The sequence below is a fragment of the Pongo pygmaeus genome, chromosome 4 (genome assembly GCF_028885625.2).
Source record: "Pongo pygmaeus isolate AG05252 chromosome 4, NHGRI_mPonPyg2-v2.0_pri, whole genome shotgun sequence".
Taxonomy (NCBI): Eukaryota; Metazoa; Chordata; class Mammalia; order Primates; family Hominidae; genus Pongo; species Pongo pygmaeus.
Genome location: NC_072377.2, coordinates 151,908,295 through 151,936,109, shown reverse-complemented (window position 1 = coordinate 151,936,109; position 27,815 = coordinate 151,908,295). Strand labels below are relative to the sequence as shown.

The following is a 27,815-nucleotide window of genomic DNA, read 5'->3' as shown; positions in this document are numbered from 1 at the left end:
GTACAGTGTGTGAGAATTAGACACAAAGGTGACATTCCAGCCCAGATCTCTGCCTGAAATAAACTAAAGACCTCAGTTAAAACAAACATAATTTTGGCCCACAACCGAATTGCAAACAAGACCTTGATTGGTAAATGTGCTAACAGCCATTTATCACAAGTCACTATCACAGGCTCTCTAGACAGGTCATTACAGTTGGGCAGCCTTCTTGGAGGGGAACGAGTGTGTGGTAGAGCAGAGAAACAATGAGGAGGTCATATTTTGAAGAGCAGCCTACCAGGGCAGAGAGGAAATCATCCTAGAATCTTAGATATAAAAGAATCATTTCTGATCACTTGTTGAAATATCCTCACTTCTTCCTTGACAGGGAAGTTCAGGGCTATATTTAAGGTCATAGCAGAAATTGGTATGGAACTGTGATGCAGTGCAACTTCTTTAGAGGAAATGTGGTGAACAGACTGTGTGGTGAACAGACTGTGTGGTGACCCCCAGGATTCCCAGCTTTTGGTGTTCACACCCTTGCATAATTTCCAGCCCCTCAGCATGGGCTGGTTCCATGGTTTGTTTCTATCCAACATTACATGGCAGATGTGATGGTTTCACTTCTGTGACTGAGTTATGTTACAATGTTATGTATCATTATTCAAGTATGTGTACTCTGTTTTCTTTCTAGCCAACTTACTCTACAGTATTCTTCTCCTTGTTAAATTTGAAGAAAGTAGCCGCCATGAGTCCTACAGCCACAAGGAAATACCTTCTGCCAACATTCTGACTGAGTTTGGAAGTGGATTCTTCTCCAGTTCAGCCTCCAGAAGAGAACCCAGTTCTGGCTGACACCTTAATGGCAGCTGTGCCGAGAACCCAACTAGACTGTGCCCAGACACCCAACCCAAAGAAACTGCGAGCTGATAAAGGTATGTTCTTTCTGGTCACTGGGTCTGTGGGAATTTGTTACATGGCATACAAAACTAATCCAGCAGAGTGGAAAGGCAGCCCAGAACTCCACATGCTGTGGACGCACAGAGGAATGTGTGGAATAAATTGAGAATTTGCTGAAGACGACATCCTCCACAGCAACTTTTACCTTCTGCACTCACCCAATGGTTACATGTACATACTGTCCTCATTCATTTGTTCAGTCATTGAATTATCCAGCAAGCACTCTAGTTTAGATCAGTGCAAGTTGCTGGAGATTAAAACATAAGTGAGGTGTAGTATCCACCTATGAGGGCTTAAGATTTGAGAGGGGAGACAGCTTTTTATATAGAATATCATGGTCCAGAGGCTACAATTAGAGGTATAACCATGAGCATTGGGAAGATGCAACTAAGCATATTGTGTGTGTGTGTGTGTGTGTGTGTCCACGTGTGTGCACACACGTGCATGCAGGCACGCATGCATAGCTCAGGATATGCACATAACAGCTTTCATTCTTTATGGCACATGCCACAACATTTAAAAGCCTTTTGATATTAATGTTGAAGTGTTTACTTGACTATTTTTCACACTATAATATTAACAACTTCATATGACAGGGGGATTGTCTTGTTCCCCATGGGAGCCTGGCATTCAGAACACTGGCAAATGGGTACCCAATAAATAATTTTTGAATAAATATTTGGACTAGAAGCATTATTCCTAAGATTTTTTTCTTCACTGTCAAGATACTGATTTCTAGAAGAATGATAGGGACTTCTCATAAGCAGCTACTCCAGCCCAAGAGGTCATGTGTGAGAAATAATTTCTATCTGCATTTTATACAGTCCCTAAGATGAATCTGGAATCAGTTATTGGTTCCAATGAGTACAGCAAAGAAGGTAAAGGTGATAAATAAAAATACTATCCTGTGTTTTTCTACACAGCCATAAATTTTCTTTTATTTCTCTTCAACATTTCGGTACTCAATGGAAAATGAAATTTTTGCAACTCTCTCTGTTGTACTGCAATTACTTGCACAAATTACTCTAATTAGATTTTTTATCTCGTTCCTATAAAAATTTAGCAAACAGTGAGTTATAACCTCGTTATAGTGGGGGGTAATTCTCAGAGGGAAAAAACAATCAACCATCCTCTCAAATGGTATTTTGACCCAAAATGACTTACTATTTAATTGTCCCATACAATCCATCTCATTAGCTTAAATTCATAATTGAGTCTTCTTTAAGATCTGACAAGGGAGTAAACAGAAATTTGTCTTTGGATTATAATATTAAATAATTACTTTCCACCAGATTGTTCATTGGAGAGGCTTTGGCAATCAACAAATAGAACAGTACTAACCCTGTAGAGGAGATTGTAATGAGTTTCGTTTTCCTTATTTTTTAAATAAAAGCAAATAATCACTTTGTCCATCATTTAAAGCATTTATTTGCAGATTTCAAGTAAGCAAAAGAGAATATTATACTTCAAACTGGCCAGTCTTTGGAAACTAAAGCTGATTTTCAAGCTGTACTCACACAAAATGTTTGACTTCTTGACTAATAAGAAAGTTGTCTAATTGCACAATTCAAACTTAATGGTTATTATGCAACCCTGTGTCTTTAACAACGATAGAAAAGAAAGATTCTGAAATTGAAGAAAACTAGCTGAATATTCTACATATTTGGGAAACTACCAAAAGTTCAAGTCCATGGATTTTTAAACATCCACAAAATAAAACTCCATTTATGTCTTAATGGGGATTTGTGGCAGAAACAGATCTTATGGTTTTTTTTAAAACATCATTACACTAGACATTTCTGGCAGAAAAGCTGAAGTGAAAACAAAATTTTAAAAAGAGCCGCTTCTATGTTAACACAGGGAAACAAGTGAGGACTTTCATCCATTGAGCTCCTCTTGCTAGGCTAGACTTGCTGTGTGCTTTGGCTGTTAAAAGTCCCCTTTACACCCTCAGAGCTCTCATGAGACTTGCTTTCTTACTCCAAACCAACTTCTCTGAAGTACTTGTCTTTCTCACACAATTTAGATTCTAGTTTTAGGCTGTTCTCTGTATGAGCTCTCATGAAACTTGTTTTGTGACTCCACACCACCTTCTCTGAAGTACTTGTCTTTCTCACACAATTTAGCTTCCAGTTTTAGGATGTTCTCTGTCTGTCCATTCCACATGTAACACTTCCGTCTGTGTGTGCCCGAGGCAGGTGGCCATGCATAGGTGTCCCGTGCTCCCCTCAGAGCTGCAGCCATGCTGAGCATCTGCAGGCTGGAGAGTGGTGAAGAGCTCTGCATTTCCTAAACATAATGCTTTCCCTACTTACTAGCCATGCAACCTTGGGCAAGTAATTTTTCAGAACCAGAGTTTCATCGACGGCGAAATGGGGACAAAGTGCCATCAACCTCCTGGAGCTATGGGGAGACTGAGTGAAATAACTCACAAGTGCTTAGCAGGCAGCCTGGTACCCAGGAAGCCCTAAGCTAATAGCAGCCTACGGCGGCTCCTACTTTCACGTATTGCTGACTGTTTATGGGTAATTTTGAATCTTCTACTATGTCCAAAGGCAAAATGTAGATTTTAATCTAAAAGTAGGAAGTCACGTATTTTATATCTTCAGTTTTATGCAGATGTTCTCTCCTTGTCCAGGAGATCTACTGTACTTTCATTGATTCTTTTTTTCATTCTCACTTTTAATTTCTAGGGACTCAGCATGTATTTTACAATCTAATCTTTCTAAGTAACTAAAAGGTGTTTTATCTTGAAGTCAAATACAACATGAATGGTGCTGATTCTTTTGAAGAAGGAGATTTTAAAAAGAATTACAGTATTCAGAAGCTTATATCTCTTCTGTATTGCTTTTTGCATTCTCTGGCCCTGGAGCCCTAGTCTCAGATTGCCAAAGTTATTATCATTTAAATTCCTTAAACAAAGGGATCACTGCTTCTTTTACCAAGTACATTTTTTTAAAAGCTATTTGACACCATTTCAAATTGATATCTGGTATTCTGGGAGCAGAAAATCCTGGTTATTAGAACACTGTCAGAATTAAAATGTCTATTTGAAGCTGGGCATGGTGGCTCACATCTGTAATCCCAGAGTTTTGGGAGGCTGAGGCAGGAGGGTTGCTTGAGCCCAGGAGTTCAAGGCCAGCCTAGGCAACATAGGGAGACCCTGTCTCTACAAAAAATAAAAAACCAAAAAACACTGCTTTGAAAAGCCTTAATGATGTTGACATAGGTCCTGAATTGCCTAGATTATTTATGGCTTTTGACTCTTCCCAGTGCAATTATTAATATTAATAGCATCCTCTTTAGCTCTCAGAGTGTCCTGGTTTGGATGATAAATTACATGATTAAAGTAAAGACCAAGGTACAAGTAGGTCTGAGACCTTTGGATTTAATGTCCTATATTTGAATCTTTCCTGTTTGTACGCCTGAACTTCTGGTCAATCATTCATTCATGTGGCTCATATTTTTTTCACATTCTGGTTATACAATGAAAAGCAAAACATGCAGAGTTCACAATTTTGTAAAGGAGACAAATGAATTAATTACACACCAAATGTCACAACTCCTCAGGAGAGGTACAAAAGGGTATGAGAGCCTGTAAAATATAACACCTGGGAGGTGGGGGGAGAGGTGCATAAAGGCTGCAGAAATGCACCTGAATAGTTTTTGATGCCAGAAGGATGTCACCTCAATTTAACACTGCACTCAAAATGTCATCCTGTTTGCTTTCCATACATTTACCATGGTGAGGAGACATTTCAGTACAAAAAGGCCCTTCTGAGAACGGGCACTAAGTAATAACTGTGGGTGTGATTGAAGGGCAGAAAACCAGAAAGTTAATCCTTGGTTTATGATTTAAGTGGCAAAATGATGACGATGACGAGAGAAAAAGAGAGGGAAAGAACAGAAAAACAGTATTGGGTGTTAGTAAGCTCCTTGGGGAAAAATTGTATCAATATTTTTGTTGTTGTTTTTCCCTCCTGAATTCCTCTTGGAACACAGTTCTAAACACATGGAGAAAATGCTCAGAGAATTGGTCTTTTGATGACCAAGAACATGAAGCCTAAAGAAAGAAGGGACAGAACCCAATTTCAAACAGGAAAAGGAGAGAGAGAGAGTGAAAAGGCTCTGAGGCCATGCTGGTTTCTCAAGGTCACTGCCTTCTTTGTGATATCTGTGATGTCACAACCAAGATAGGCTGTGGTTGGCAATTTTGGGGAGAATGAATGAGCAGGAAAGTTTTGAGAGGGACTCCATAGACTAATAAGTATGAAGAGTCTCTCTTCAGAAAGAGCTATGAGGCACCAGAAAACCAGTATGGGAAGATGAATGCTTGAGAACAGGATTTCTAGTTATTGAAAAAATACCAGGTGTGCAAATTCACTACTGAGATCCTATGTAATTAACTGGTCTGCTTTCATTTATCTGGTGCCTGAAGAGCACACTTCCAATACAAGCAGGCCCTTCCAAAGAAGGAACATTAAATAAAAACTAAATGTAGAGGGCCAAGGCCAAAAAATAAATAAATAAAATAAATAAAAGAACTGGCCTGTGGTACCTGCACAGAGAATCTATAAATTCTGATGCTTCACCTTCATCTATAGGCTCTGTACTCATCAAGATAAATTATAGGCTGAGTACAGTGGCTCACTCCTGTAATCCCAGCATTTTGAGAGGCTGAGGCAGGAGGACCACTTGAGGCCAAAAGTTGGAGACCAGACTGGGCAACATGGTGAAACCCCATCTCTCTAAAAATATATATATATATGTAGGTTTAAAAAATAAATTACAGGTCAATGTCAACTGGTGGTGGTCAAATATTTTATCTAGCCAACTTTTTACTAATTGAGACATAATTGTACTTAAAATCTCAGCAAATTCTTCAAGGATGGGAGATGACAGCAGCAGAGTCACATGTACTGATTTTTCATTTAATGATGTATAATCAGTTAATGCATATATTTCATACGTGTAAGTAACGTGAAGTGGTATCATAGAATTCTGACTTTGAGGTCAGAGAGATCTAGGTTTGAATCCTGGCTATGCTATTTGCTAGCTGTTTGTCCTGGCAAATCTTTGAGACAGTTTCTTTATCTGAGTAATGGGAATATTATAATGAAATGTGGAATCTTTGCTGAGTTTTGAGGATTTAATAAACTAATGTACATAAAGTACCTAGGAGTGCCTGGCACATAGTAAGTCATCAACCAGTAAACACTAGTTGTTTTGATGTTGATTAGTAGATGTTTTGATGTTTGATATGTTTACAATTCTTATAAGTAAACTGGGTGCTAATTTAATGTATACAAGCCATGATTTTTTCATATGTAATTCTAGTCTAATTACATCTGCTCTGATCATTTATCTCAGGTTATTTCAGAGATCAAATGAGATACTATATATAAAATCATCATTAAAACTACAAATTTCTTTACTATAAAGTATTATCTTTTCTCTCTATTATCTCTATAGCTTTATGGTTTCTTATGTTATTCGTATGTCTTTATTTACTACTAATGCTCTAAATGCAGAAGACATTGCTATTGCTTTTTCTACCTCCATTTGCAGTACATACATTAGGGATTAATTTAACATAGACTGCAGGACAGCAAATATTAGAAAGACTCAAGCTTTTTTCCCAAAGAACTTTCTTTCTTTTCATTCTATTTCTTTCCCTCCATGTGCTACCTCCATTTAATTATTTATTTAATATTTATTAGGTTTCTATATGCCACCTTTTCTCCTGTCTAAGCTTAGTTATAAAATAGTACCAAAATTCATTGATTGTGATCTTGTTGTTTACTGTGACCTTTGGCAAATTAAGCTCTATGTGTTCAGTCTTTTAAAAAATCTGCAAAATGAGGACAATCAACCTAACTCAGGGTACTGTTTCAAGAATTACATGAGGATTAAATGTCATGTTCAATAAAAATTTATTGAAGGTAGCCAGTTGTGGATTCTCTCCTTGCATTACGTTCATGGCTGTCTCCTTGGACTTGACTGACCTGTGAATGATGCGCTGGCTCTGCAGGTAGTCCAGGGCCATGACCAGCTCACAGATGAAGAGCTTCACTGTTTCTTCCTTGAAGCGGACGTTCTGTTGCAGATGATAACGCAGGTCTCCACCGAGCAGGAGGTCCACCACCATGAACATGTCTTCCTCATCTTGGAAGGAATACCTGAAATTGCATTAGAAGAGAAAACTTATCAAATATATTTACACATTAAAGAGTCTCAGAGGCAAAAGACCCTACAGATCAGAGCAGAGTGTTCTTGAGCTAAGAGCTCAGACTTTGGGAGTAGGTGGTCTATCACTAGCTCTATCACCTTAGGCCTTTAGTTTCCTCCTGGGTCACATGGGAATAATAACCAAATTTGATCATACTGATGAATAAACAGGGTAATTATAATACTTATTGTCATGCTTGACATACAGTAAGCACTCAATAACTGTTTGTTCATGTAGCAATAAAACACAGAAAATGAAGAGAACCCAAGTTATCCATTTATTGCTAATGGTTGTATCCTAACCATATATTGCAGAAGGCCCATAAAATATGAGTTATGGGAACTCCTTGAACCATTCTCATGCCCATTTTTCTATACTAACAACATCATTGCCCAGCAACATTATAACAAATCATGTCCCACATTAATGATAAGGAAAACATATAAGAAGGGCAATGAAGAACTAAGCACACAGTACAAGGAAGTAATTCACTTTGGGATGGGGAAGTAAGAGAAAGCTTCTCAGTAGAGGTAAAACCGGAGCTCAATTTTGAGGAATGGTGATCACAGTAATAACTAAAAAATAATGCTAACATCTCCTGATGTTTCTACTGAGTGACTTTGTGGGCTCTGACACACTGTAAGTGTGACCCCAGTCCTTCCTCACGATGCTGGTCCTACGCTCCCATTCACACGAGGAAATGCACAAAGTTAAACACCTGACAAATGGTAGTGCCAAAATGTTCTCCAGGTGCCAAAGTAAAATTTGAAAAATACCAGAGAAAAATAGGATGCATGAAAGCACAGACTTCGGAAAGAACCTAGTGCAAGTGCAGAAAGGAGAATAGCGTGGATTTGCTGGAACAACAGGTATGAGGGGGAAGCTTGTGTCTGGAGAAGGTGGCAGAAGCCAGATCCCATAACAGGACCCTGTGCATGCATCTGCAATGACTCCCAGTCACTGAAATAGGCAGGATCAGACATGGGCTTCACACATGAAGGAGTGTAGGGATGAGGAATTAGAAGAGGAAATGAGACACAGAGAGTAGAATTGGCCTCTGCTGTGTACAAACAGTAGCTTGTAAAAATGCATTCCTACCTCTGTGATTTATTTTGTTTCCCTCAAAGCACAGCTGTGATTTCTATTCACAGTCAAGTTCTCTGACATGTTTCTTTGACATGTTTCTTTAGACATAATGTCATGGATATAACATTTTAAAGTTTCATTTGAATCAAAGAATTAAGTGCCTGTAAGCAGTGCCCAGGGATGCACATCACTTCCTAGTGACAACTTATTTGCTGAGGAAATAAATGTAAAATATCAATGATGGGAGAAATGCACTTAGTACATTTTCTTCTTTGTAATTATCATTGTGCTAAAGGAGAAAAGGGATACTTACAAACACCAGAAAAAAAGAAATTCAACAAAGCATTAATCTGAGGTGGTAACATTCTAATTAGCATTAATAGCACCTGATAGTTCAATAAATAAAATTTTGTTTACCACTGAAGACTGATTTACACAGAATATGTCTTGGAAAAATTAAGCTTTTAGAGGAATTTAGACAGAAACTCAAAAAGTGTTTTGTAAAAGCCTGAGAAACATATGCTTGGTATTGCCTTTTGGGAGATACTATTCTTCATCTCGATGCAATGACTGCCATTGGTGTATTGGGCGTGAGGAAAGGTCTTTGGTTCTAGGCAGTGTGGCACATAAGCCTTCCAACTGCAGCAACACAAATTATATTCACTGTGTTTTATAGGCCATTCAGTAAACAATATTGAACTGGTGAATCTGTAATCATACCTGGGACCTGCTGCACCTCAGGCTGTTCTCCGCTAAGGTAATAGAAAGAATGATTGATTGTGGGATGTAAGCAAGGCCTTTTAGGATGAGTGGCAGATGCAATAGGGATAATGAGATGTGTGAGGGTTTGGTACCAAAAGTCAGGAGAAGAGAGTACTAACCATAAACATAATTAGATGCCAATGCAAACCACCTACTCAGACCGGGTTAGCATACAGAGCAGACGTGATTCACTCCCTGCTGTTGACTATGTTAGGCTGCCAGGTGTAGTTCAGAAACCTGGTAACAGACCAGTGGACTCTTCTCGTATTATTCCATTTAACTCCAAGGGATTAGAATAAATTTCTTAAATTCAGCCTGAATGAACATTTTTACTGGGACTTGAGTTAAGCTCTTTTTATTCAAAGAACAAAGTGATAAAGGTGCTAGTTGTGGCAAGTTAATAACAGTGTTCGAATGTACAGGGGATTATTAATCAAAGACAGAAGAGGCCCAAGCAAGAAGCAACATGCTTCCCTTGGCCAGTAGAAATATAAATGTATTTAATCATGGAGGCACGTTTGGCTCTTAAAAATCATCTTTCTCCTTTGGCACATCAGAGGCCTCCATCTCAGATTTTTAATTCTCAGAGGGAGAGAAGATAAATATTTTATTATCCAGAACTATGCCCAGTAAAATATGTGAACATAACACAATTGTGCAATATCTAGAATATTCAACTTCATATCATCTGATTTTTTAAAATGAGTGAGTAAGAGCTTCCTTGTACCTCAGCCATTCATCACAGCCTCACTATTGCATTTCTGCAACTTTCTTTGGTGGGATATCATGGCTTATTTATTTCTTGGTTGACAGCTCCAAAATTAACAAGTCTGGTCCCAGTGCATTTGAAATTCATTGCAAAGTGTGCTCAGTAAGGAAGATAACTAGTAAAAGATCACCACCCTATTCCAACCCTACTCCACCATGCTTGACCCAGACCATTGCAATAGGCTATTCATAGCTCTGTCTGCATAATCTTGGACCTCTTCAATCCATTCTCTACCTTGCAGTTATATTTTTACAGTGTGAGTTTTATCATGTCATCCAGGCTCAAAATAACCTTCACCTCTTTCCATGGTCTACAGAAACCTATGAGGTCTGGCCCTGTTTATTTTTCCAGCTTTATCTTGAAGATCTTTTCCTTCCATTCTCCAGCTAGCAATTCATGCCCCCTTCAGCCTTAGAAGCTTGTGATATGATGTGACCTGTGCCTGCACTCATGATGCTGCCCAGTACCTGGTTATATTTTTTTCACCTTTCAAGTCTCAGCTCAAAAGGCTTCTCACAGAAGCCTTTTCCAACACTCCATATTAAATGCGGTTCCCCTGTTACATGCAATGCCATATGCTTACACAGAATTTATCAAAGTTTGAAAATATTTTCCTGTGTGCTTTTAGATTAACTTCTTTCATTCCCAATATATCTCAGGATGCATGCTTGCTTTTACTCACCATTGGTGCCTCAAAACCTGTACACTGCCTGAAATACAGATTGAACAAATACCAATAGAAAACATAATCAATGAATCAAAGAAAGAAAGGAGAGAAGCAAGGTTAAAACACAAGCTTTGGGTGGGTCTGATGTAAATGCTCTAGGTTCTATGTTTAGAAATTAGCATGGTTACCAAATAAGCCAAAAGAGTCACTTATTTGGAAGTCATGGTAAATGGTAAAGAAGCAAAAAGAAAAACGAAAGTCACTCACATGCTTGAAGCCGTCTTACAGGGGCCATTTTGAAATAAATCTGACTCTGAGGGTTTGGAAGAGACTCTAAAATATTCTACAATGCAGTATTTTTCAAATTGTGGCTCAAATTCCTTCAAGGAGTTGTGAAATCAGTTTGGTTGACTGTGATAAGCATTTTTTAAAAAGAAATAAAATAGATCGAATAACATAGGATAAATGCTATTGACATAAGGTTAAACATAATGAAATTTGTTTATGAATATAGTGTCTCTCTGTGAGTGTATCTACTGGGTTATGATGAAAAACATTATTTCTCGTTATGGGCTGCAGTCAAAAAAGCTTGAAAACCATGAGAGTAGGGGAACCTACTTCCTATTGCAGAACTGTTGCACCAAATCCTCATTCTGATGCTACCCCAGCAAAGCTCCATTCTGAGCAAGGAAAAGCAAGAGAACATTGTCCTAGAACCTAAAATGATAGAGCAGGTCATTGTGTTTTTCTGACCCTGAACAGGGAGTGCTCACAGCAGGCTTTTCATGGCTTAGGGGAAGCATTAGCCCTTGTTAGAAGAGATCCCTGAAGAATAGCAAAGAGGAGGTTAGGATACACTGTCTAATTCATTAAGTACAAATTTACATTTTAAAACCTTTCTTTGGAGCAATGACCCATCATATTTTTCTTCTTATAGCTCTTCTTATAGCTCTGGAATGATTTTTCAAGGTGTACTTAGTGTGAAGTTCATTTTTTAAAAACTAGTATTATGCACCTAATTCATTCACCATAACAATACAGCAAACCCGCGGTTTCCAAAGGCAGATTTCAACAGTCTATAAAAACAATACCCCATTGTGGCCGGGCGCGGTGGCTCACGCCTGTAATCCCAGCACTTTGGGAGGCCGAGGCGGGCGGGTCACGAGGTCAGGAGATCGAGACCATCCTGGCTAACATGGTGAAACCCCGTCTCTACTAAAAATACAAAAAATTAGCCGGGGATGGTGGCGGGAGCCTGTAGTCCCACCTACTCAGGAGGCTGAGGCAGGAGAATGGTTTGAACCCGGGAGGTGGAGCTTGCAGTGAGCCAAGATCGCACCACTGTACTCCAGCCTGGGCTACAGGGCGAGACTCCGTCTCAAAAAAAAAAAAAAAATACCCAGTCGTGTTTTTGTTTTTTAACTGAAATACTGCAATGTGACGATCTAAAGCAAAAGAAAGGTTAATGGCTTGGATAACACTGGAACCAAGCTGAGACAACACCCTAAATTATCTCTGTATAAGTTTAGAGGGAGGCAATTTACAACCTAAGCAGATATGTCAGGACTTTTAGTCGTTAATGTATCAGTATGAGAGCATTTCCACCAAGGCTTGATGAGAGCCACTGTTGGAAAGGACATGGAGAAATGGGTATCTTGTATGCCGTGGCTGGTAATTTGGTGAAGCCTCTTTTGGAGGACGATTCAAAAATATCCTTTAAAAAGCACATGGATTTGGCCTGTAATTTCTTTCTTTCTGTCTTTTTTTTTTTTTTTTTTTTTTGAGACAGGGTCCCACTGTGTCATCCAGGCTGCAGTGCAGTGGCACAATCATAGCTCACTGTAGCCTTGACATCCCAGGTTCAAATGATCCTCCCACCTCAGCCTCCTGGGTAGTTGGAACTGCAGGTACACATCACCATACCAAACTTTTTCTTTTTTTTTTTTTTTTTAATTTTTAGTAGAGGTGAGGGCTCACTATGTTGCCCAGGCTGGTCTCAAACTCCTGGCCTCAAGTAATCCTCCTGCCGTAGCCTCTCAAAGTGCTGAAATGACAGACATGAGCCACCACACCCTGTGTTGCCCTATAATTTCATCGCAAGGAACTTTATGGATACACTCGAAAAACTGTGCCAAGATATACATATAAGGATACTCATTATATCACATAAAATTAACACCATTTACATGCCCATCAATAAGGGAGCATGCGGATAAATTATAGTAAATTCATACTACAGATTATATGGCATTTTAAAAAAAATGAGACAGATCTATGTTCTTTTTTTCTTTGCATTTCAATGGCTACAAAAAGGCAGATCTATATTCTGATATGGAATGATTTCCAAAATATATTGTAAAGACAAAAGAAGGAAACACACATATGCTAGTACATGCATAACACTTTTTTGAAAATCAGATAATCAGTTACATAAATGGTAGGATTATAAATCATTTTGGTTTTTACTTATATGTTTATATTTAAAAAGCCAGATAGATATAAGAAAAATATTTCCTTCTACTCTGATATATCTAATACATATTGCCTTATCAGGAAAGAAACTAGCAAAAATGAGTCAGTTATCTAATCTTTATAAATTATCTAGGCTAGTAGTGGTCCTGAGATCCTCAGTCTTTTTTATTTTTTCTGATTGTTTTATAAACTTTTCTTTTTAAATAAAGAAATTTTTATCAAATGTTTGCATCCTAGAGTTGGATTCAAACAAGGCCCGCCCACTGCCATTGACGTATGTGGCAGTCTTTTTTATTCTACAGCTTCCCTGACCAACTATTATTCTTTTATTTCTAGTAATTTTTTGTTGAAAAAAACCCAAATGTGGGCCGGGGGCGGTGGCTCACGCCTGTAATCCCAGCACTTTGGGAGGCTGAGGCGGGTGGATCATGAGGTCAGGAGTTCGAGACCTGCCTTACCAACATGGTGAAACCCCGTCTCTGCTAAAAATACAAAAATTACCTGGGCATGGTGGCGCACACCTGTAATCTCAGCTACTCAGGAGGCTGAGGTAGGAGAATCGCTTGAACCTGGGAGGCAGAGGTTGCAGTGAGCCGAGATCACACCACTGCACTCTAGCCTGGGCGACAGAGGGAGACTCTCTCTCAAAAAAAAAAAAAAAAAAAAAAAAAAAGAAAAGGAAAGAAAAAGAAAAAAAAAGCCTCAATGTTTGCTGTAGTATTTTCACAGTCTGGACGTTGCTGATTGCCTTCATGTCACGTCTATCTATACATTCCACAATTCCTTTAGTTTGTAAAAATTGGTGGTTAGATCTAGAGGCTTGTTCAAGTTTAGGTTAGTTTTTTTTTTTTTTTTTTTTGGCAAAACTAAAACTATTTCACAGATAGTGGTATGCACTTGATCAGGAGTTATACAATTAATAAGTCTACATTTTGTGTGTGGCATTATCAGTCATTAATTATTGTTGTCTTGATCCAAAAATTCCTTAGGGATTGCGATATTTGAATTCTATCATTTCTCCTTAATGTTTTAGCTGGAGTATTTTTATACAGAGAAACTTGCTTTAATCAATTATTAGTTACTCCGAGGCACAGTTCATATAGGAAAGGTACGTTTAAGTCTTCCTTTTTTTTTTTTTTTCCCCAGAGACAGGGTCTTGCTCTTTAACCCTGGCTGGACCACAGTGGTGCCATCATAGTTCACTGCAGCTTTGAACTCCTGGGCTCAGGCAATCCTCCCACTTCAGCCTTCAAGTAGCTAGGACTAAAGATGTACACCACAATGCTCAGCTGATATTTTAATTTTTTGTGGAGACGGGGTCTTACTATGTTGCTCAGACTGGTCTTGAACTTAAGTCTTTCCTTTATTTACCACTTTTCAAAATGATTTGTTTGTTTCCTGGAATCCTCCAAAAGCAATCAATATACTTAAAAATATATTATAATGAACTCCTGGGTTTGATGTCATTATTCTTATTGATGTTCAGTTCATAATGTTCATTCTTCAGCCAGTAGGAACATAGTCACGTTAGATCATGTGTTATTTTGACATAACCCTAGTAAGTTTTGACAGCTTTATAACTGTAGAATATGAAAACATATTGCTGGCTATCTTGTATATTTCCTGTTTCAGACAATCTGGGTGACAGGAGTGTCTGCTGCTATAGATGTATAGTTATAGATACACACATATTCAAAGGTAAAGTAAGATAAACACATCACACATTTCATAATAATGCTTTCAGTTTACATTCAAGATTACAGAAATTCTTAACCTCTTCAGTCTTCTCCCTCAATGAAAATCTTGGTTCTCAATGACATCATTATAAATACTTGTTGGTTCTATCCCACTGTATACACTCAACACTTTCAAAGTGACAGTATCAACATTACCCCCAACAATGCCATTACTGAAAACACTTTAAGATATTTTTGCTGTTCTTTTTTGTTATTAGGATATATTCTACTGATGGTATACAGTAATTTTCTGTTCAAAAGTCACTTGGAATAGTTCATTTCTGTGCGGCTATGCCACAAACTGGATATATACTTAGATTAATTGGTTTCATTTTTTTTACATTTCATTTTTGGGATTGTTTTAAGATTTAATTTTGTTTTCTAGTTATATAAAGTATGTACATATTTTCAAAGTCAAATACGAAAAACAAGGTATACTGAGAAAAGTCGTGCTGTTATCCCTGTCTTCTGTAATCCCTCCTTTTCCCCACTGGTAACTTCTTGTATTTTTTTCTATTGTGGTAAAACATACATATCATATAATTTATCATTTTAACCACTTTAAGTACAATTCAGTGGCACTATGTACATTCAGAATGTTCTACAACCATCACCACTGTCCATTTTTAGAACATTTTCATCATTGCTAACAGAAACTCTGTACCCATTTAATAGTAACTCCTTATTCCTCCTCTCCAACCCCTGGTAACCTCTATTTTATTTTCTGTTTCTATGAATTCGTCTGTTCTAGGCATCTCATCTAAGTGGAATCATATAATATTGGTCCTTTCATGTCTGGATTATTTCATTTGTTATAAGATTTCAAGGTTCATCAATGTTGTAGTGTATATCAGAATTTTACTCCTTTATAAGGCTGAATAATATTCCACCATAAGCACATACTATGTGGTGTTTATCCATTCATCTGTTGATGGACATTCGGGTTATTTCTACCTTTTGACTATTATGAATAATGCTGCTGTGAACACTGGTGTGCGAGTGTCTATTTGAGTCCCTGCTTTCAATTATTTTGAGTAAATATCGAATAATGGAATTGCTGGATCAAATGGAAACTCTATGTTTAACTTTTTGAAGAACTGTCCAACTGTTTTCTTCAGTGGCTGCACCACATTACATTCCCACTATCAGTGTGCAAAGGCTCCAATTTCTCTACATCCTCTCCAACATTTGTTATTTCCCATTTTTTAAAGAGTAGTACTGGCTCAGTGTGGTGGCTCACACCTATACTTACAGCATTTTGGGAGGCTGAGGCAGAAAGATTGCTTCAACCCAGGAGTTTCAGACCAGCCTGGGCAACATAATGAGACACTGTGTCTCCAAAAAAAAAAAAAAAAAAAAAAAAAAAAAATTGGTGCGGTGGCACATGCCTGCAGTCCCAGCTACTCAAGAGGCTGAGGCAGGAGGATGACTTGAGCCCAGGATGTTGAGGTTGCCATTTTGTGATCACACACATTGCACTCCAGCCTGGGAGATAGAGCAAGATTCTGTCTCAAAAAAAAAAAAAGAAAAAACAATAGGTGTGAAATGACATCTCATTGTGATTTTGATTTGCATTTCTCTAATGTTTAGTAATGCTCAGCATCCTTTCAAGTGCTCACTGACCATTTATATATCTTTTAATGTAAAACTACTGAGATTCTTTATCCATTTTTAAATTGCGTTTTCTGTTTTTATTATTGACTTGGAAGAAATCTTTGTTTATTCTTTTTTTTGATATGGAGTTTCTCTCTTGTTGCCCAGGCTGGAGTGCAATGGCACAATCTCCACGCACTGCAACCTCTACCTCCCAGGTTCAAGTGATTCTCCTGCCTCAGCCTCCCAAGTAGCTGGGGATACAGGTACCTGACACCACACCCAGCTAATTTTTGTATTTTTAGTAGAGACAGGGTTTCACCATGTTGATCAGGCTGCTCTTGAACTCCTGACCTCAGGTGATCCACCCACCTTGGCCTCCCAATTTGCTGGGATTACAGGCATGAGCCACAGCGCCTGGCCCCTTAGTATATTGTAAATGCATATCCTTTACTAGATATATGATTTGCAAATATTTTCTCCCCATTCTCTGGGGTGACTTTTCACTTTTTTGATAGTGACTTTGAAGTATAAAAAGCATAAAAGTTTTCAATTTTGATGGTGTCCAATTTATCTACTTTTTTTAGTACTTGTTCTTTTGGGGTCATATCTAAGGAACAATTAGTGATTACAAGGTCTTGATCATCTACTTCTATATTTTCTTTGAAGAGTTTTATACATGAAGTTCTTATATTTACCTCTATTTTCCATTTTGAGCTAATTTTGTACATGGTGTGAGGTAGGGTTCCAATTTCATTCTTTTACATTTGGATATACAGTTGTCCCAGCACCAGTTGTTGAAAAGACAAATTCTTCCCCCATTGAATTTTCTTGGCACCTTGGTTAAAAGTCAATTGACTGGAAATATGAGGTTTTATTTTTAGATGCTCAATTCTGTTCCATGTTTATCCTTATGCTAGGACTACCCTATCTTGATTATTGTAGCTTTGTAACAACTTTTGAAACTGAAAAGTGCGAGCCCTCCAACTTCGCTCTTCTTTTTCAAGATTGTTTTGGCTAGTCTTTGAATTTATTGAATTTTGAGTCCCTTGGATTTCTATACACATTTTAAGATCAGCTTGTGAATTTCTGCAAAGAAGCCAGCTGAGATTTTGATGGGGATTGTATAGAATCTATAGATAAATTTGAGGCCACAGTGCTTTTTTCACTTAACAGTATACTCTGGAGAGCAAACCACACTAGGAAATAGAGACATTTCTCACTTCTTTTCTCAGGTGTGCAGTGCTGCAATTTATGTATGTCACATGATTACTCAACCTGTCCCCACTTGATGAATATTCAGGTTGTTTCCAGGTTTTTGGCTAATATAAATAGTGCAACAGTGAAAAACTCTATGCATATATCTTTGTTTGTTGTTGTTGTTTTGTTTTGTTTTTTTAAGACGGAGTCTTTCTGTAGCACAGGCTGGAGTGCGGTGGCATGTTCATAGTTCCCTGCAGCCTCCACTTCCAAGGCTCAACCTGTCCTTCCATCTCAGCTTCCTGAGTAGCTGGGACTACAGGCATGTACCACCACGCCTGGCTAATTTTTTTTATTTTTTTGTAGAGATGCGGTCTCACTATGTTGCCCAGGCTGGCCTCAAGCAGCCTTCCCACCTTAGCCTCCCAAAATGTTGTGGTTACAGGTGTGAGCCACCACACCTAGCCCAGTAGTAGTACTGGCCCAGTGTGGTTGCCTTCTTGTATTCTGGGCAGTCTAACTTCATTATAGATGTATAGAAGAGGGTTTGCTAAAACAAAGATTTGTCAAAACAAAGGGCAAAGGTATATGTAATGTTTGCTTGATATTGTCAAATTTATCTCCATAGGGAGCATATCATTTTGAATTGCCACCAGCAGTATGTGACAGTGCCTATTTCAGCGCTTTCTCTCTCTAGAGTACGTTGTCAAATTTTCAGAGGTTTTTAACAGCAGAAAAACTCTTCAATAGACCAAGAAGCTTTGGAACTTATAAGATACTTACTTCTCTGTCTCATAAGCAGCCTTAAAAAGCTTTTCCAAAGAAAAAAATGCACCTGGAATGCCTTCTTAACACATATAAGTGATCGCACCCACTCTTGTGTATTTTGTGTGTTTATCCAGAATAAACAGCCTTATATCTAAAATTCATAAACGTGGACAACTTAGAATTTATGTAGATCTTTTGGGCAGTAAACAGAATGAATTTGACAGAACTACCATATAATATTTACAATAAGTGTTCAGGCCAGGGGCAGTGGCTCACACCTGTAATCCCAGCACTTTGGGAGGCCGAGGTGGGTGGATCAGCTGAGATCAGGAGTGAGACAAGCATGGCCAATATGGCAAAACCCTGTCTCTACTAAAAATACAAAAAAATTAGCTGGGAGTGGTGGCAGGCTCCTGTATCCCAGCTACTTCCGAGGCTGAGGCAGGATAATCGCCTGAACCTGGGAGGCAGAGGTTGCAGTAAGCCAAGATTGTGCCATTGCACACCAGCCTGGGCAACAAGAGTGAAACTCCATCTCAAATAAATAAATACATGTTCATTAAAACTTCCTTTTTAGCAATAAGAAACTTGTACATAAATCTCAGAAGACATAAAGACTCTTGGTTGGAGTTTATCTCCCCTGTAGTTAGTCTTTCCTGGCCTCTCCTTGACAAATGTAAATTAGATGTTACTCCTCTGTGTTTCCCCCTCTGCCCTTCCATGGCACCCAGGTATTTCTCCATCACAGAATGCTTCAGGCCTGGTGCAGGTGACTCACGCTTGTAATCCCAATACTCTAGAAGGTAGCACTTTGGAAGGCAGGAGGATCGCTTGACGCCAGGAGTTCAAGGCCAGCCTGGGCAACATAGTGAGACCCAGTCTTAAAAAGGTGTGTTTTTGTTTGTTTTTGTTTTAAAATTAGCCAGTATAGTAGCATGCACCCATAGTCCCAGCTACTTAGGAGGCTGAGGTGAGAGGATTCCTTGAGCCCAGGAGTTTGAGACTGAAGTGAGCTATGATTTCACCATTGCACTCCAGTCTGGGTGACAGAGCAAGACTCTGTCTCTTAAAAACAAAACAAAACACTTCAGAAATCTAGTTGTAGATGGCTGCATTGCATTATATTGTATAATCACCATTAATATTTTCTTTTTGCCTGAACTGCTCACTAATTGAACAAAGAATTTTGTGCCATGCTCATTTCTAACCATCAGCAACCCCTGGCATATAGCTTGGTACTTAATGAGCACTTGTTCATTCGATGGTAATTTTACAAATATTTTTTGTATGTTCATGTTGTGCAAGGTGCTGAGAATAAAGGAGTAAACAAAAGGACATGGTTTCCCTCTTCCTGAAGCCAATCATCTATAAAAGATAAACAAATATTTAACAAACAAATATGTAGTTATAAAATATGTCAAGAATTGTGAAAGAAAAGTGAAGGATACTGTGATAGAAACTAACAGAAGGACCCAAGTTTGATTGCAGGGGTCATGAAAACCTCACAGAAAGTAATACTCATATGTGTGTGATTCAAGACATAAACTATAGCCTCAAATAAAATAAGCAAAAATCTACAGTTTGCACAGTAAAAAAGATGGGGAGTGATTTTTAAAAATCATATAAGAGGTTACAGATTAGTTTTTCTTGATATTATGATGATTTTTCTGAAGCCCTGACCTTTCTCTGGACAGAGCATTAAATCATATTTCACAATCTGTTGGCTTACGTATATGGCTCTGGAGATTTAATTTATGAAGCTTCTCCAGGGAGAAATTTTGCTATTATTATTTTCTACAGAATCTCTTGAGATGGCCACCTCAGAGAATAATACAGCCAGTAAACAGGCAAAGCAGAATGCAAACATTTCGCTCTCCATATAAAAGGGCAAGCCAAGACAGCATGCTCAGATGATAATAAGGAACAATTAAATCAGACTCTTGCTTATAAAGTTCATCAAGCGTCCAGGAAAAAAAAATAAATGTTGGAAGTTAATACTTTTTGTGCTCCATGACAGTCACAGACTGATCACAGAGAAACTAGTCTAAGTTGGAGAGCTTAGGTCACTGATGGGATTGGAAATGGCCACTTGTGATTCAGCAAGTGGCTGGGCAGGCCTGGCTGGCGTGGGAGAAGTGCCCGGCGTGCTGAGTCATACATTGTGACTGGCCCTTCTCCAGAGCAGAGAGACAGGAAGTTCAGCTGGCACAATGTATTGTCTACCCTTCTGCCTCTCCAGCCAGAAAGGCAATTTATTTCCTTATTGACCAAGCTACACCACGTTCAGAATTGCAGGTCAGAGGGGGATGTACTAGAATTACTACCAAGTGAAGAGATTCTTACTCAGCCTTCAAGCCTTCATCCCAGGCTCTCTACTTTTAATGCACCCAATGTTCCTTTACCCGTCTAGTGATTATAGCCAAACTAGACCAATTGCCTCTTCAGAAATGTTTTGCTTTTCTCCTATCTCTGCTCTTATCTCAGGGGCTCTACTATTCATCTCTATTTCTGATGTCCAGCAGTAGAAACGCTACCAGGAAAGCAGTAATAATATGACATAATGGTTTTTCTCAGACCTAAGAATATTAAAGTATCAGTGGTTATTTTGTTTTACTAAAATATTTTAGTTTATCATGTTAAATGGCTCTTTGAAATTTTTAAGTTGATTTTGCAGTTGTAGCTAATTTTAAAATGTTTGATTTTAGAGTTGTAAAAGTAATAATACATATAATAACATTAAAATAAAATATATGTTAACACTGAGGGTCTTAGAGAATTTGGGGGTCAGGAGTTAGAATCCAGCTTTGTCATCACTTTCTGTTTTTGTGGCTATCGAAAGAAATGGAACGTGTCATCATCAGCATACTTATTTACAGGAACTAGTATTTGAAGATATATGACATTATACATGTAATATATTAGTACAGCACCTCAAAAATAAATTCTTAAAATTATTAGTTGTCTTAAAAAGTGACATTGCATACATACGATTCTTTAAGTTTCCCCAAGAATTTCCTTCCTGAGTTTCCTTTCTACGACTACGCTTTTCAATTCATCAGACTTAGTCACAGTGAGAATACCTCACCCAATTAAACTCCAATCCTGCTTAAACTCAATATGCTTTTAAACAGCAACAAAAATGAACTAGTGATCTATTAAGTGCAATCTAAGGAGAAAAATACAAATCTGCAGGATAGATTCTTGTTTAATTATAACTACAAGTCTCAAATGGATATTTAGAAAATCCTATTCTAATTCTCTATTAATTTCACAGATCTTCTTGGCATCTCAAAATTTCCTATACTCTGACCACCTTCATTCTCAGTTGATGGCCTCATATACCACAGGGAAAACACAGGCAATGGCATAAGAACTACTTCATCTGCCCTCTGACAAGCCCAGCAGCTCACACACATACAGACTTCAAACTCTGCTTTCTCTCCTAGTACATGAAGGAAGGGTCACCACTTCCACCTAAGGTCACCTCATTCACCTGTGCCCTGAGTCACATTCATCTCACCACCTACAGGACCTGACTTGGCAATCATCCCCCCTCTTTACTATATTACCAATTTCTTCCTCTCAATTGGCTCATTCTTGTTACCATTCAAACTTGTCTATGTACATCTTAAAATGTATGTAGGCATATATATAAATAGAATACATATTTATAAATAATAACATACATAATAAATAATATATGAATAATAATATAAAATATATAAAAATAAATATTTTATTGTAGCCAGTAATATACACAAGAGGATAATAGAACATGACAACTAGCATTTACTTTTGGAAGTCAAGATTGCTTTAATATTTACAAATCAACTTACTTCACTCATAATAGAAATGATCTCAGTAAAACAAAAGTATTTGATAAAATATTATACTCATTCATGTTAAAAAAAAAAACTTCTAGTGACTTAGGACAGAAAAGACACTTTCTTATTGTGTTAAAGGATATCTACAAATAACCTACAGCAAATATTTTATAAACTCTTGCTATATTAAAAATCTTCCCTGTGAACTCGGGAAAAAGAGACAAAGATGTCCATTATCACTACTTTTATTCAACATTGTTCTCAATGCATGTGCAATATGCATGGAAAGAAAAGGCAAGAAGATTGAAAGGGAAGGAATAAACCTGCCACTGTTAGTAAATTAAATGAATGTAAATATTGAAAATCCAAGAAAACCTGTGGGACAACTAGTATAATTAATAAGAGAATTTAGCCAGGTCACTGAACACAAAGTCAATATTAATAATCAATTGTATTTTAGTATATAAGCATCAAACTAGCAAGAAATACGATTTTGATAAATAATACCACTTGTAATCTTATCAAATACCTAGTCATCAGTCTACAGACAAATACGCTAGACCTCTACACTAAAAACTAAAACCAAAGAGAGAAATTAAGGTATATCTACATAAATAAGGAAATGTACATGCATATATATGTATATGCATGTACATATATATAAAAAACATACGAATTGGAAATTTGATATTTTAAAAAGATGTAAGTTATCCCTGAATTAATCTATAGACTCCATGTACCCAATATACATACCAGCAGCTTTAAAATACAAATTGAAAAGCTACTTATGAAATTTATATGGAATTTTAAAGAATCAGCTGTAGCCAACATAATCCAAAGATGAATTACTGAAAATCCAGTATAAAACTACAGTAATTAAAACAGAGTGATAAATAAGCAAGAGTATACAAATGAATCAATGGAACAGAGTCAAGAAACCCACACATAGATGGTGACTTGATTAATAACAAATGTGGTTCTGTGGTGCAGTAAGGAAAATATAAGCTCATCAACAAATGGCTAAGGGTCAATTACTTATTTATATTAAGACAAAATAAAACTTGATCCTAGACTGTAGATCTAAATGTGAAAGCTAAAACAGTGAAGCTTCTAGGAAACAGGATAGAATAGCTCCATGTTGGCATAGGCAAAGATTTTTTTTTTTTTTTTTTTGAGACAGCCTCTGGATCTGTCGCCCAACCTGGAGTGCAGTGGCACCATGATCTCGGCACACTGCAACCTCCACCTCTTGGATTCATGGGATTCTCATGCCTCAGCTTCCCAAGTAGCTGGGATTTACAGGCATGTGCCATTACATTCTGCTAATATTTGTATTTTTAATAGAGACGGTGTTTCACCATGTTGGCCAGGCTTGTCTCAAGCTCCTGGCCTCAAGTGATCTGCCTGCCTCGGCTTCCCACAGTACTGGGATTGCAAGCCTGAGTCACTGTCCCCAGCCAGACAAAAATTTCTTAAGGAGGACACAGAAATCACTACACGTAAAGAAAAAGATTGATAAATTGTACCACATTAATTCCAAACATTTTTTATTGTTAAAAAAAACACCATTATTGCAGTGAAAAAGAAAGTCAGAGATTGTGCAAATAGTTAATATGCCCCAAAGAAAGACTTCTTGGTGAAGTTTCACAGCTCTTTCCATATATATAATGAATTAGATACTAATTTGTATTTCTTTTACTTCTGGTATATTATGGTCCCTATATTTTTTACCCATAAAAACAAAAGATAGGTTATTCAGTGTCTCATTTTGTGTTAGTAACTCTGTTCTACCATCCTCAACATATGACAAGAAACTCCTGACTCAGGGTAGAGTTCTACATACATAATATTAAAAATGATTCCACATTTTCTTCTAAAATGTATCAATTACATGTAGGCTGTATGCCTATTGTCAGGCATAGTTATATGTACTTTTTCTAGACACTTTCCCTACTGATAAATGCATCTTTCTTTTTATTTGTTTTATTTGGTTTCTATGCAGAAGAATTATGTGATTCATCCTTTTCCTTAGAAATGTTTATGTTAAGTCATTCAAACACCTTAGATAATCCACTACTTCTTTATCTGAGCAGAAGACTTAAAATTTATTATACCTTTATATGTAAGCAAGCAAATGACATTCCAGTGCTAGGAAGCTAACACATGTCAGTGAAGATACTGAATTTTGAATTAATTAAAATCTATTGATTTTATATATGATAAAATATAAAATATTACATATAATACATTTTAAATATGTGTTACAAATTATAATAAATATTTATTATTGCCAACTTGATAGTAACAAACAACACAAATCACAAAGGTTAACGCTTTTTTCTCTTTGCCACATATCTTCTGAAAATTTCCTTATCCTCCATTTCAGCACCTGGAACAACACCTGACTTGGTATGTGCTAAATAAACGTTTTTTAAAAAGTTTTAAAAAGACTTGTATATAGAATATATAAAGAGCTTTTATGGATCAATAAGAAAAAGAAGCAACCAATAGAAAGATGGTCAAAAGAGTCAAACAAGCACTTCCCAAAAAACGGATTCTAAATGGTCAGTAAGCAAAAATATGCCCAAACTCATAAGTCACCAGAAAAATGCAAATTAAAACCACAGGGAGATACCATTACACATTTGCTGGAACACCCAGAGTTAAATAAACTGATAATATCCAGTGTTGGTGATGTTTTGGAGCAACTTGACTTTTCATACATTGCAGATGTGAGTATAAACTGTCACAAGCTCTTTGGAAAATTGTTTGCCAGCTAAACCTGTGTAAATCCTAGGACCCAGTGATTTAATTCTTAAGTGTATATTCCAAAATATGTGTAGAAAAATAAGAAGTCCACATATTTTGGAATATAAACTTAAGAATTAAATCACTGGGTCCTAGGGTTTACATGTGTACAAAAGTACACATATTTTGGAGTTTGCCAAAAGATACAAATAAGAATGTTAATAGCAGTACTCTGCGAAAGTCTCAAATTGCAAACGATCCAAATGCCTATCAATAGTAAAAAATGTAAATGAACCATGTAGTATTTATACAATGGAATACAATAGAGAAATGGCAACACACTATTGCTACCTGTCACAACATGAATCTCAAAACTCACTTTGTACCTCTCCTCCTCTACTTGGAAAATAAAATCACTCATTAAATGATTTTCTCATTTTCTCATTAAGCCTCTCCCTTTGCTCCCTTTGGTCTTTTGTCCCACCATGTGTGGAGTTGGCTCTTATTAAGATCTTGATAGAGACAGGAGACAGCCAAGGGTCCCGGAGAAACCCAGCCTCCAAGTCTAAAACAGCCTGAAGGCTGAAAAACCGGACTGCTGGTCCTGGATGAAGCCCGCGCTTTCCTGGTTCATTCTCTCTAAATAATGCCCACTTGCGCACTGAGGGAAGTGGGTGGAGCCAGGGGAAGTTCGCGCTGTTTGCTGGGAGAGGAGCCTGGCCTCTTCAGTTTCCGTGTGGTAACCTGGGATTCAATCTGTGAGGCAGGAGGTTGTTGGCAAGACTCCTTCTCTCTTTGCTGAGAGTTTTTCTTTCTTTTTCCTTTTCTTCCAATAAATTCTGTTTTCCTCACCCTTCTCTGTGTCTGCAAGCCTAATCTTTCCTGGTCATGTGACAAGAGCCCAGTTGTAGCTGACCTAAGGAGAAAGTTCTGCAACAATCTCAATATATTTTTTATTTTTGGTTTTAGTTTTTTAGAGGCAGAGTCTTGCTCTGTCACCCAGGCTGGAGTGCAGTGGAGTAATCACTTCAAACTCCTGGCCCAAGGGATCCTCCCACCTCAGCCTCCAAAGAAGCTGAGATTACTCAGCTAATTATTTTATTCCTATTTTTTGTAGAGATGAGTTCTCACTATGTTGCCTAGGCTGGCCTCAAACTCCTGGCCTCAAGTGATCCTCCCGCCTCAGCCTCCCAAAACACTGGGACAAGGTCACAATATTTATCTTCTCAAGTAAGGGGTCTGCTCTTTTTGTCTTCTTCTTCTTGACCTTGCAGCAGCATCTGAAATGTTTTTCCCTCCTTCCTTTCTGAAAAACTTTTCTCTCTGGAAGATTCCAGGATGGCAGACTCCCCTGACTTACCCATAGCTTGTTGATTAGCTTCATGACTGTTGTCTTTCTGTCTAGTTTCCTGAAACTTCCTCCTCTACCAGAACTATTAGAGAGCAATGTCTTTAGTCCTCAGAACTTCTGTTCCATCTAGTCTCTCTCCCAATGTGCTCCCTTCAAGTCCCTGGTTTAAATGGCATCTAACAGCCAATGATTCCCATATTTTTGTTTTGTTGGACTTTATACACCCTGAATTTCTCTTTGAACTCCAGATTCACTTACTGCCTATTCAAGAGCTCTGTCTGAATTACTAAGGGGCAGTTCAAAATTAACAGAGCTAAAAGAGTTTTCCTGATTTTCACAATGAATCTGCTCCTCCTCCAATCTCCCCATCTAAATGAATGACACGATCATCTAAGTTGCTTAGGCTAACAATCCAGGAGTCATTTATTTTATTCTTTCTTTGAGCTAAGGGACAGGAATGTTTTCTGAGCAAGGCCAGTTGGATTCTCTCCCAGGACTTTCAATCTTGAGTGGGTGACACAAGGTTAGAAAATTGGTTGGAACTGATTCATGTCCGCCCGGACAGCTTAAGAGCCTATTCAATAGTTCCTGCTACCTAGATTTCCAGAATGGCCTTTGTCCCTAATCTTTGTGAAACGTGCTACTTCAGCTGTGCTTCTGAGTCTTTACCCCATATCCATCCAGTGAGTTTCTTTTGAGCTTAAATTTTCTAATGGCTCCTTGCATTGTTTTCCATAAAGGATGAGTAAATGAATATGTGAATATCTGCATTATAAAGGCTCAGCTTCCTGTTCATCAGTCAGTCAACATCTCTAGGTGGAACAATTACTGTGTACTGGACACAGAATAACACTTCTCTACTAAGTTCTTCTTCAGAGACTGCTCTCCCTTCTTCTCTATTTTTGCAAGTTCATCAGGGTCATACACCAAAACAACTTCTTCCTTGAACCCTTTCAGAGCACTACAAGGACTCAATAACCTCATGTGGCTCTGAGTTCTTGCAGTATTTATAGTTTCTACCATTTCCTTGATCATTTTGTGGACTTCTTAAACATATTTTATGTATTATGGTGGATTGTTTGCAAAACTGGCCACAGTAATATCTCTGCCTGGCTTTTTGCAATGTTGACTTTGCCATGCCACTCATCAGAAGTGGAGCCTATTTCTCCACCCCTTGAATCTGAGCCTGACTTGGTGATTTACTTTGGCCAATAGGATAGAAAATGTGACTGTGGCAGAGGGTGAAAAAGTGCTTGCTCATTAAGCTTGTCAGCTGTTGCTGTTAGGAACCCTTCCACCCCCATGTGAAGAAGCTAGGGTTAGTCTCATGGCAGAAGAAAAAGGTTAGGCTAGCCCCCGCCTTCAAGGCCTAGATGGATAGTTTTGCATCACTGACTCACCTAACAGCCCAGACTGGAAGAACTGCCTGGCCAATCTACAGAATCATGAGACATCAATACTTGCTGCTTTGAGTTAGTAAGTTTTGGGGCAGTTTGTTACATAGCAAAATCTGTCATAATGCATCTAATTCTTAACCTAAAAGCACGTCTGTACAGCCCTTGAATATTGGGAAGCGTCTTCTTTTTATAGGATTTTACATTATGTGTGTAAATGTGTATGTATGTTTAGGGATGATGCACCTGATAAAATGATCTTTTATATCCTTACTAG

General features: G+C 37.8%; 1 protein-coding gene across 1 annotated transcript in view; it reads right to left on the bottom strand.

Moving 5' to 3' along the window:
• STK32A (serine/threonine kinase 32A) overlaps positions 1-27,815 on the bottom strand; it is a 153,120-nt gene that overhangs the window by 57,731 nt on the left and 67,574 nt on the right. Inside the window, exon 5 of the mRNA XM_054488342.2 lies at positions 6,945-7,118. Within this exon, the coding sequence (XP_054344317.1) occupies positions 6,945-7,118 (174 nt within the window). The remainder of the gene's footprint in view (positions 1-6,944; positions 7,119-27,815) is intronic.